The 12500-nt window shown below is 42.2% G+C and overlaps 1 protein-coding gene across 1 annotated transcript in view; it reads right to left on the reverse strand.

Moving 5' to 3' along the window:
• The window catches only part of ablim2 (actin binding LIM protein family, member 2), a 187976-nt gene that overhangs the window by 111248 nt on the left and 64228 nt on the right, over positions 1–12500 (reverse strand). The window contains exons 4-5 of the mRNA XM_050067006.1: positions 7044–7156; positions 6630–6756 (exon numbers count right to left, since the gene is read on the reverse strand). Of these exons, the coding sequence (XP_049922963.1) occupies positions 6630–6756; positions 7044–7156 (240 nt within the window). The remainder of the gene's footprint in view (positions 1–6629; positions 6757–7043; positions 7157–12500) is intronic.

Below are 12500 nucleotides of genomic sequence, written 5' to 3' on the forward strand. Positions count from 1 at the left end.
AGGGGGGATGAGTGGTATGCCTCCTTGGTGTTGGCATAAAATAAATCCAGTGTTTTATTGTCTCTGGTATGGCAGGAAACATACTGGGTGAAGGTGGGCAGGGTGGTGGATGGACAGGTGTGGTTGAAGTCCCCAGAGATCAGAAGGAGGGCCTGAGGGTGCTGTGTCTGCAGCCTTCTTGTAACAGTGTGGAGAATGTCACAAGCAGACTCACCCTTAGCAGACGGAGGGCATACACTGCTACCATAATGACATGAGAAAACTCCCTGGGTAGATAATACGGTCTCATGCCAACAGCCAGCAGCTCAAAATCCCTGCAGCAATGCTGTTCCTTGATAGTGATGTGCCCAGAGTTACATCATCTATCATTCACAAACACAGCCAGCCCTCCTCCTTTCCTCCACCGCTGTCCGCTGACTCGTGTGTGTCGGATGAGCTGGAATCCATCGATTGTGTCCAGTACTTCCGCGTTCAGCCATGTCTCTGTAAACACCAGCACGCTGCTCTGCCGGTACTTCCCCTGATGGCAAGTCAGCGCCAACAGCTCGCCCATCTTGTTGGGGAGCGAACTTACGTTCCCCAAAATGATGGACGGGAGGAAGGGTTTGTACCATCTACTCTGGTATCTGCATTGCAACATCCCCATCTCCTTCTCCGCAGCTCACAGGGAATATCGTTCCTCTCCTCGGGTCGCACCGTAGTGTGACGCAGCACTAACAGGTGGTCCTAGGTGTAAGCAATGAAGCCACAACTGGACGCTGGGTCCCCGCACACGATCATGTCCATAGAAAAATAGGAGAAAGACTGCTATGAAGAAAGAGGTCTTCATCTCCATACCAAAACAAAACATAAGTGCTAACTAACTAATCTGAAAAAACTCTAAGTGAGAAAGTTAATTGAAGAAGAAGAAGAAGAAGAAGGAGAAGAAGAAGAAGAACACTTTATTAATCCTTGCGGAAATTACGTTGTCACAGCAGCAGTGTATCCCTCAGGCAACACACACAAGACAATAATGATAAAAAGTAATACAGCATGATGGAAAAGTAAAAAGGAGCAGGAGCAGGTTACTGTGCATTAGCTACTGAGCATTAAAAAGTCTGATGGCCGCAGGCAAGAAGGACCTCCTGCTACGCTCAGTCCTACACTGCAGTGGTATCAGCCTGTGGCTGAAAGTGCTGTGGCTAAACACCTTCAGGTTGTGCAATGGATGAGAGGCATTTTTTAATATACACTTAAGTTTTCTGAGCATCCTTGCCTCAGCCACCTGCTGAACTGAGTCCAGCTCAGCTCCAATGGTAGAGCCTGCCTTCTTTACAAGTTTGATGAGCTTGTTTCTGTCTCTGGCAAGGGCTCCTTCTCCCCAGCACACCACACCAAAGAAAAGTGCACTGGCCACACAGTCTGATAAAATGTTTACAGAAGAGGTCTGCAGATATTAAAAGACCTCAGCCTTTTCAAAAAGTACAGGCAGCTCTGACCTTTCTTGTACACTGCCTCCAAGTGGCAAGACCAGTCCAGATTATCATCCAGCTGCACTCCCAAGTACCGGTAGCTGGTGACAACCTCCACATCTGTACCTTGAATGGTGACTGGGGCTGGACCAGGCCTCCTCTGGCGATAATCAATGACCATTTCCTTGGTCTTGGAAATGTTCAGCTAAAGGTGGTTGATGTTGCACCAGTCGACAAAGTCGCTAATTGTGCCCCTGTACTCCTCCTCACATCCTCCCTTTACACATTCGACCACCGCTGAGTCATCAGAAAATTTCTGAAGGAAGCGGGCTCCTGTGTTGTATTGGAAGTCAGATGTGTAGATTGAGAACAAGAAGGGAGACAGGACCGTTCCTTGTGGGGCACCAGTGCTGCTCAGGAGTTTGCTGGAGACACAGTTCTTCATCCTGACGTACTGTGGTCTACAGGTGAGGTAGTCCATGGTCCAGTCAACCAGCGCTGATTCCACATTCATCTTCCTCATCTTCGCACCAAGCAGCAGTGGCTGGATCGTATTGAAGGCACTTGGGAAATCAAAGTACATGATCCTCACAGTTGCATTGAGGGTGTCCAGGTGGCTGTAGGTCCTCTGCATCATATAGATGAGGGCATCATCCACTCCAATGCGAACTGTAGGGGGTCCATGGGTCTTAAATAGGAGAGGACAAGCCCCTCAAGGGTCTTCATTATATGTGAAGTGAGGGCTACTGGCCTATAGTCACTGGAGTCAACAGGGAGTCTCTTCTTAGGGACAGGAACTATGCATGATGTTTTCCATAGAGAGGGGATCTTTTGTTGTTTCAGACTCAGGTTGAAGAGGTGTGAGAGGATGTTACATAATTGACTGGAACAGATCCTAAGGAGTCTAGGGCTAATTCCGTCGGGACCAGCCGCTTTTCCAATCTTAGGTCTGTCCAATTCCCTCTTCACCTGTGATGGCTGGAGCGTTATGGATGAGTCACTGATAGGGAGAGACTGATCCGATGAACAGGTATGAACTGAAGGGGACAGACTACGAGTACAGATGGCTTGTTTTCCCTCCTCAATCCTCACCTTCAGTTCCATCTGTATTGCCTTTGCTCTGTCCTTATTGCCCTCCCTGAAGGCCTTTTTCTTTTGATTTAGCAAGCCTTTCAGGCTGCTAGTGATCCATGGCTTGTTGTTGGGGAAACATTTAATCACTCTACTCGGTACACAAATATCGGCACAGAACTTGATGTAATCTATAATGCTGTCAGTTAGTCCCTCAGTGTCATCCCCGTGTGCCTCACAGAAGACATCCCAGTCTGTGAGATCTAAACAAGCCTGTAGGGATCCCTCTGCTTCCTGGAACCAGCGTTTAACTGTCCTGGTGGTAATAGGTATCCTTCTAACAACAGGGTTGTATGTGGGAGAGAGGTGGACAAGATTGTGGTCAGAACCACCAAGAGGGGGCAGTGCAGTTGATTTATATGCATCTCTTACATTACCATAAAAAAGATCAAGTGTCTTATTTCCTCTCGTAGGACAGTCCACAAACTGTTTGAAGGTGGGAAGTGTGCAGGAGAGGGATGCATGGTTAAAATCCCCGGAGAGGAAAATAAATGAGTCTGGATATCTGGCTTGTATTCTCGCAATAGTCGCGTGAACTACGTCACAAGCCATATCAGCGTGGGCAGAGGGTGGAATGTAAACAACAATGGCGATAACTACTGTGAACTCCCATGGCATGTAATAGGGTCTAACTATAAGAGTTCAATGTCCTTGTTACAAACCTGCTCCTTGATTGTAGTGTGCCCTGGTTTACACCACCTGTTGTTGATAAGTAAAGCAAGCCCCCCGCCTTTTCCTCTTGCCACTTGCTTTGATATCCCTGTCCGCTCGTATCGTTAGGAAGCCACTGGTGTTGGTGTTAGTCTCCGGGATACAGTCCTTCAGCCACGTCTCAGTCAGGCACATCAGACTGCACTCCGGTAGATTTTTTGGCTTCTGACGACGGTTTCGAGCTCCTCCATCTTGTTATTCATGGACCGAACATTTCCCATGATAACGGATGGAAGAATTGCCGGCTGACTCCGCTGCTCCGCTTGGAGAATTCCCCCGAATATCAGGCAAACCAAAAGTGGTCTGATCAACTCCATTTCCCCTTAACTAGGCCCCTATGCTCCTCAGAAACTGTGTGTTTTAAAATGAACACTTAAAAACTAAGAACATAAAACACGTCTAGAGCATAAAAACAAGCCAAACTCAAACATACACTGGAGCTGCTGTGACAGGCTGCCGCACTACCGGAAATTGAATTGAAGAGAAATTGAAAAAAGCTCAACGGTGAGCAGGAGCTGCTGTAACAGGCCACTGGGGGCGCCATCTTTTGAGACCAGTGCAGTGTTCATTAATAAATAGGTCTCAATGACCTTCTGTTAGCATTCTAGGTCTCACCAAAAACTCGCCTTCATTAAAGGATGCTGCACAGATTAGGGTGTTTTTATACTCTATCTCGGCTTGTCCCACGAGATTCTCTCTGGTAAGCAGCAGTCCTCATATATTGGACATTATTTAGTCAGCTAACAATTGAAGGATTGGTTAGACTTGAATTACCTGTACAGTAGCCATGATAGTTAACGATGCTTTAGATGTTGCTGTTAAGAAGCTCGGAATTCTAAAACATGGATACCTCACACACATCTTCAACCTGGATGCACAGAAGACCTATACTATCAGCACAGGTTGTCACCCAAAATTAGTGTTACTAATTCAGTACCTGACCAAATGTCTCCCCTTCTTTTCCTGAGATATGACATTGAATAATGGCCAGAAAAATGTTTTTGCAGAACATTATGATGTCACAGTGAAGTTGACCTTTTGGATATAAAATGCCATTACTTCATCACTTTATCTCATTAGACATGCATGTGAAATTTTGTCCTAATTTGCATGAGAACTCTTGAGATATGGCCAAAAACTTTATTGAAGTCAAAGTGGCCTTAACATTTGACCATCAAAATCTAATCAGCTCGTTGTTGAGTCCCAATGGCTGTTTGTGACAAGTCAAGGCGTTCTTGAGATATCTTGTTTATAAGAATAAGACAGACACGGGTTACAGTGGCCTTAACCTTTGACCACTAAAGTCTAATCAGCTTATCGTTGAGTCCAAGTGGAATTTTGCCCGAAATTTGAAGAAATTCCCTTAAGGTGTTCTTGAGATATTGCGTTCACAAGAATGGGATGGACAACCCGAAAACATGCCTCCACCGACAGCTATTACTGCACAGAGGCATAAATGCGAAATGCCAGATATCAGTGGACGAAGACTCAACTTGAGCACAGATAGAGTTTCACTAACTGAATATAAAAAAAAGGTCTCAGGTTTTGATTCATTGGGTGATAGGAAGTATTGTGACAGCCAACACTAACCATCTGATAACAGGTTAAAATGCAGGAACACTTGACATGGAGGTGATAGTATTACCAGGGATGCAAACAGGTGTATGGTCAAAAAAGAGAGAGCTTGTCGAAGCGAAATTCTGAATATTAAAATACACAAACACTAATTTGGAAGAATATTGTGTTTTCCAAAACAGAACAAATCCATTGAGCCATCATGATCATCTTGCTAGAGGTCCAAATCTTTATACATTTCTTCATGCTCTTTACATTGAACGAAGCAGGTAGATTGACCTACTACAAATAACATGTCAGTTTCAAACTAAGAGCCATCTGAATATCCTGGGGCAAGTGCCCTTAAGTGTTGGATAATAGTTTTTACATCTGGACTGTATGATTTAAAAAAAAAAGAAAAAGAAATTGTGAATATCAAAATACACTAACACTCAATTTCCCTCATTCTGCAAATGAACAAAGTTGAATGTTTCAGCAAAACTACCAAAACAGAGTGCAGTTCAACCTACCTCTTTCCACAATTTCTTTTTTTATACCAGCTACAAGGTACTTGCTCACTCTGGAATTGATATAAAATGCGGAATGTTTATGGAATGTTTGAGTTGTTTGGCATGAAAATGACAACCTTAAAAATAGCCAGAGGCCACTGTATTAGTTAATCTATATATATATATATATATATATATATATCTATATATCGCCTTTCTCTACATATATATCCGTCTAATAAGTTATTTAAATGCATGATAGTATATATATATATATATCTATATATATATATATACTATCATGCATTTAAATAACTTATTAGACGGATATATATGTAGAGAAAGGCGACGTTTAGAGAGCAAGCCCAAATAAGCAACTCCACTTTAGAAACAAGCCCAATAAAACGCAACCCGCAACTACCAATATTTGTAATTGACTTTACAAAATAACAAGCCCAAAGTCGTGGCTTATAAGCGGACCTGACAACCCTGTCCTATGCGTAGCGCTCTATAATCTTTGATCCAGCAGCACATCATCCAATAGTCTCGCGTGACCAGCCTCCCTTACTTCGGAATGGGAGTCTGGGGACATTCGTCTTTTGTTTTGTAATAGAAATGGGCCATAAGTTCGGCACGTGTGTTACATGTAACAGAGACGTTGCAGCTCTGCAATATAGCTGAATCAAATGAAATCATATCCATTTTAATCTCTTCTTGCAATGCACTGAACACTTCCTTTTCTGTTGTACTACGGACAACAATTCGGGGAACAGCAATTCTGGTGTAGGCAGGTGTAAGGCAAAGCTAATCAGCTGTTGGCCGAGGAAGTACAGAAGTACACAGATTTGGATTCAATCACATCACTGCCGCTGGGAGCCAGCACTAGTTCTATTACAACTTTCCTATGGGAATGTCCACAGACGACAGACTCAGCCAGCGTGCTGACGTCATCGCCGTCTGTGTAAGAGACTAATCATCCAGATGAAAACAAGTGGTTCACGCTTGTGCGCACACTACACAGTTTTTGTTGCGGCAGCACTGTCATCTGCTCATTTCGTTTGTGTTCACGGAATCATTAATCAGACTCTTCCAAGCCAACTCCCCCAAAAAAACTGCTTGGATCTACACGATTCCCACAAGTCACCCAAATTGACATGACAAAAAGCGAGAGTCGCCGAAAAGCGAGCTGTTTGCATCCCTGTATTACGAAGTCATACATTGTCACCAGCTATTATTAGTTATAGCAATGTATATTACAACCATTATGACTTACTTGCTGATGTACTCCGCATTGAGCACCTTGTTGCAGACTTTACATTTGAAGCAGCCCAGGTGCCAGTGCTTGTCCAGTGCTACCAGAGACTGTTCATTCTTAAATTCCTTCCCACAGCCGCAGCAGTCTGCAGAGAAATGATGGGAGATTAGTTGAGATTTAATGAGAAATGAAACTAAAGTTTACTTTCTCTATGTGGAAGAGTTCCCTTTACAGTACTTTGGTTTCATTAAGCAAAATCATTTTGGTTTTCCTGAGAGTGGAATGACATCATTTTACTAAAGTGCCAATATAAGGGATGGAAAAGAAAATTATGCTGACGAACAGCGTGACGAATCATAGTTTTCAGGATCCTAAAGTTTGCTTTTGGCATGATTTATGCTTTTGAGAGACAGACATAAACAAAGTACTGACTGTGGACAGCCTGTATGGGTGCAGGGCTGTTGGCAGGGAGGGGCTGGGTACACTTTTGGCAAATACACTCCTTCCCATTAAATGTCACTCGGTCGCCAGCTGGGAATGGCTGTCTGTGAACAGAAAACAGATACAATATCACAACATCAGAAGAGAGCTTTAAATAAAATATGCTTTGTGCTTCCCAAAGTTATTCTACAGCTCTGAATCAACAATTAGACCATCACTAGACGCGCCTTTTTTAGGTGGCTCAGCAGCTTTATAAGGTAAGATGTCACTGCTGACAGATTAGGAAAATCCTCACACTCCTAAATGAGTTGTCTGATTTGATTCCTACTAAGCTTATAAAAGCTTATGAAAGTTTATGAGTCTAAATACCCCAGCAAAAGTTTCATAACATTAAAGCTTTTCAACAGGTTAAGTTAAACAGGTTTGGACCCAAACACAGATACAGAGGATGGGGCAGCAGGAAAAGGTTTAATGTGAAAAGGCTTACAGCTGGGAGCTGGCATGTAATGAGTTCATTCAAACACCAAGAATCCGAAATGCTTGGAAGAAACTAAACTCTAGTATCTCTCTAAACTCTAGTAGCATGCTGGAATGCTTAAAATAAACAAAATAAGAACTCAAAACACTAGGAAAATTCTACTGACTGGAAGAGATGCAGACAACGAACTGACAACGAACAAAATATCTGGGCAGGGAGTGACTGATTGGGAAGTGACAACAGGTGAGCAGGAGGTGAGGTGACTGCAGTGGTAATAAGATGAAACTTATCAGGGCAGACAATCAAGACTGGAGGGGAAAAAAATCTGTCAAAATCTAGAAAATAAAATCCTCACGATTATGAAACCAGTGAAAACAAGGACAGATTACACTTATAACTTCAAGACATATGCCTGACTGTCTTAGACAAAAAGTATGAGGGCCTCTGGTCATAGTGCAAGACGGTGACATTTGTAAGTGTTATTTTATTTTTGGGGATATTGTCATGGTGAATAAATTTTCCCCGTTTGTATGGAAGAACTTTACTGGCCTGCAAAGAGCCATCCACCACCTTTGGAACGACCTGTGAGCCAAGCCTGATCTTCACTGGATATATTTATATGAATGCTACTTTTCTACTATTGTGGGATAAGCTGCTGCCCACTTAATGTTAAAATAGTCTATCTGATAAGGGGTTACATGGTATAGTCTGGTTAATCCCAGTATGCAAAAATATGTTAGGGTGCATTGATTAGAGTATGCAAAAACATGGTAGGGTATGTTATTCGGAGAATGCAATAACATGTTAGGGTGCATTATTCAGAGTACGCAAAAACATGTTAGGGTACGTTAATTGAAGTTTTTCCAAAACACATTAGGGCATGTTAATTGGAGTATGCCAAAACATGTTAGGGTACGTTAATCAAAGCATGCAGGACTGCATGTGAACAGGAATATTAGTGGAATATTCATTTTTATAAGCTTAGTAGGAATATAGTCTTTTGCGGAAAAAAGGCAAAAAAAACAAATATTTTGTGCAAGTTAACGTGCTCAGTGTTGGACATCACTAATACTCTTGTGGCTGCATGGGAGCAACTCCCAGATTCCAACATCTGGTGCAAAGGCTGCCCAGAAGACTGGAGGGTGTTATTGCAGCAGGTTAATGCCAATGGTTCTGGAATGAGGCATTCAACTATCATATCATGTTCAGGTGTGACCAAGACATACATTAAGTTATACAAGATGTTGAGAGCTTATCTTTTTATGAGACAAAGTTATCCACTTTTCTTTACAGAGTTTAAGAGTTTTCTTGAGGCGGCATCTAGTGCACTACTGAAGAAGTAATCATTAAGGCACATTGCCACTGGCTTTAACATTCAGACATGGAAGTGTGGGGCTGGTGTTGTTTACATGTTGTCAGTATATGTGTCATCATGGCAAAATGTGCTCCTGGAGACACCCACTGTAGTAGGAACTACTACAGAAGCCATTTTGAGTGTTTATGTGCCTGTGGCTAAATTTAGTCACTGAAATAGCATCACAACTGTGCAAGATACAGTCACAAAACTTTACAAGAGTGTAGTTGAGATGACAATGAAGCCCAAGTTTGAAAATGGGTATGGTCCAAGCAACAGTGCCTTTAGTAGCGGGGTAAGAAGTAAGTAAGAGGCCATTGTTCCTCCACATTACGCACATAGCCAACATTCATTTTAAATGGCAGATCAGCTTTATGGTTAGTGTGATCCAATCGCAAGATAATCTCTAGTTCATTGTGTTTTCATTCAGGAGCAAAAAAGCCTTTAGAGGCAAATTCTATTATACTGTTAAGAGGAACATTATGAACACAATGAAACAATGTTAATGTCTCCTGGCTGTTTGAACGTGCTGCTCAAACACAGCTGCTGTCACTGAGTCAAGTATAGACGGAGTGACGATGCCTTGGCAGAGCAGGGCTCTGACTGGCTGCCACATGTTGCTTCCTGCAGCTCAGTAATATGATATTAAAAGCTGCTGTCACACTGTCACAGCCAGCTACTGAAGGAGAAATACATCCAGGCAGGCTGGGCTGAGATTAGAGGTTATTCATGTACAACAGTCAAAAAGTCTTTCTCTCTCTTTTTTATAGCTGATATATTTAGCCTTCAAATCTTTTTTAAAGCCTCCCTTACATTATATAGGTTGGCCTGTCCTTAAATGCAGTGTTTAATTTAGAGAAATATATTTACCATGTTTTGGTTCAAAAAAAGTTTTGTTCATGAATTAGCTATCCGTGTAACATAAGGTGGAAAGATACATCCATCCATTCATTCATTTTCCATAACCACTTATCCTGTTGACACTGGGCGAGAGGCGGGGTACACCCTGGACAGGTCGCCAGACTATTACAGGGTTGACACATTGAAACAGACAACCATTCACAATTACATTCACAACTACGGCTAATTTAGAGTCACAGATTAGCCTAAACCAATTAGCCTTTTTGGAATGTGGATGGAGGCTGGAGCGTCCACAGAAAACCCACGCTGACACGGGAAACACCAGAAAGATACAGCAAAAAAGAAACAATAAATGAATGTATTTTGTGCTAAAATGCCAGTTATTTTCATGTGTATTATTACCATCAAACTGAGATCACAGAACTCTTCAATAGTACAATAACTTAAAGAAAACACTTGATCGATGCCATTGATTGATGCCAGCACTTTCTTTATGCCTTGTTCTAAATGTGTTGCCTTCATTTTAAGCATTTTAAGGTTGATTATTTTACCTTATAAATAAATGCAAAGCTCATAAGACCTAAAAACACAGTTTGTTTCAGAAAAGTATAATTTTGGTTGTTTATGGTTCATATGAATTACATGTATCTCTCTTTTGCTATCTTTCTGTCTGTCTGTCTGTCTGTGAGCCAATTAATATCTATATTGAAATCGCTGCACATTATCCTCCATCATGACTGCACTTATCCTCTGCCTTATTTATGTGCCATAACAGAAAAAATGCCAACCTGTGGCTCTTCAAAATTGATGCCATGACATTTTGCGCAGATTTTCATTGTGACCACAGGATGTATCCCCATTACTTCAGTGATCCACTGACTGTTCCTCTAGCACCACCATGAGCTTTGATGTTCAGAGTGAAATATCTTAACAACTAGACCTATTGGATTGATTGAAATTTGAGTTCAGATATTTGGGCTCCATTCAGGGTGAATTCTAGTAACTTCGGTGATCCCTTTAAATTTAGTGCTATTGCTATCATCAGGTCAAAATACTTGAAAACTATTGACATTTCCATCAGTCTCAGCTGTATTTTGTGTTTTTAGTGCTAACTATGAAATTGTTGCATTCTAACATGGTGAACAAAACAAAAACAAATAAAAATATAAAAGACAACCAATCATATACATCCACCCACATGTCAGCCAATGGATCACGCATACATGGGCTGGATATGTAGCCACATGACCATGTACTGTATATCCTAATCAGGCCAATCACATTCCCAAACTGGCAGAAAAGTGAGGGGAGTGCCCAATAAAGGACATAGGTGACCAAATTTGGTCTATAGACAAAAGGAGTGCATCCAAGGGGCAGCACTCAGACTCATGTGAAGAGGTCTCAACCCAAAAAGTGCCTGTTTAGTGTGGCATATCATGATTTTTCAAGATTCAAGATTCAAGATTCAAGATTGCTGCAGTGCGCTCTACATAGTGGGACAACCACAAGACAAAACGACAAACCAGAAAACAAATAAAAACAAGAATAGCAGACATAGGACATAGGACATTCTTCATGGCTTACACAGGGTCACATCTGCCATGAGAACAGGTCATACCTTATACGCCTCGACATGTTTTGAACCTGGATGTTAGTCCAGGAGGCTAAAGTCTAAAGTGACTAGTGCAGATTTTAAGTGCAAATTCTCATATAGTGCAATATGTAGCAGGTTGACTCTGATGTGCAATAGTATAAAAAGAATATAACACCGCAGCATAATAAGAGCATAAATACCATATAAAAATACAATGATAAAAAAACAGAGAGCAGATTATTCAAGTCCTGTGGGGGAGTTTCCTACTTCCATAAGGTATTGGTGCAGGGATGGAGAGCTGTTAAGGAATTTGATGACATTACTTTATGTACTATTCAGAAAGCGGGAGGTCTTAGTTTTGATAGCACTTAATCTTCTACCTGATGGGAGGACCTTGAGGAGGGGGTTGGCAGGGTGGCTTTCATCCAGTAGGATTCTCATGCCCTTGCGTTGGATACGGGCCTCGTATATGTCTGAGATAGGGAGGAGTTTGCAGCCTATGATTTTCTCAGCCATGTGGACTATTCTGTCTAATTGCAGCCTCTGCTGGACACTAGAGTTGCCATACCAGACAGTTATAGAGAAGGTAAGAATACTCTCAATAGTGGCTCGATAGAACCACAGAAGAAAAAGAGCCTCTGGTGGGCTTTTTTGGCGATACAGCTCAAGTTGTCTCCCCATTTCAGTGAGGATGAGATTGTGGTTCCTAAAAACTTAAAGCTGTCCACCCATTCCACCTCCGCCCCTTTGATGGACAGGGGCTGGGACACTCTCCCCCTCCTACGTAAGTCCACTACCAACTCCTTAGTTTTGGAGACATTTAGCTCTAGGTTGTGGAGGGTCAATTAATGTGAGGACCTCATTTCTACAAGCAGTGTCACCATCCCCAGAAATCAACCCCACCAGTGTTGTGTCATCCACAAATTTATGCATTTTGACAGAGTCTGTGTGTGATATGCAGTCATTTGTGCACAGTGAATATAACAGGGGTGATAAAACACACCTCTGGGGGGGCGCCAATGCTAATACGTTTGACCCTAGAGGTCTTATTATTGACCCTAACCACAAAGAGCATGGATACCAAGAGGCGAAGCTCCATTGAATTTTTGCCAACAGCCACTAGGGGGGCTGTGGTAGCACTGCCGCCATTTTGGACTGTTG

This window comes from Epinephelus moara, chromosome 17 (assembly GCF_006386435.1).
Source record: "Epinephelus moara isolate mb chromosome 17, YSFRI_EMoa_1.0, whole genome shotgun sequence".
Classification (NCBI taxonomy): domain Eukaryota; kingdom Metazoa; phylum Chordata; class Actinopteri; order Perciformes; family Serranidae; genus Epinephelus; species Epinephelus moara.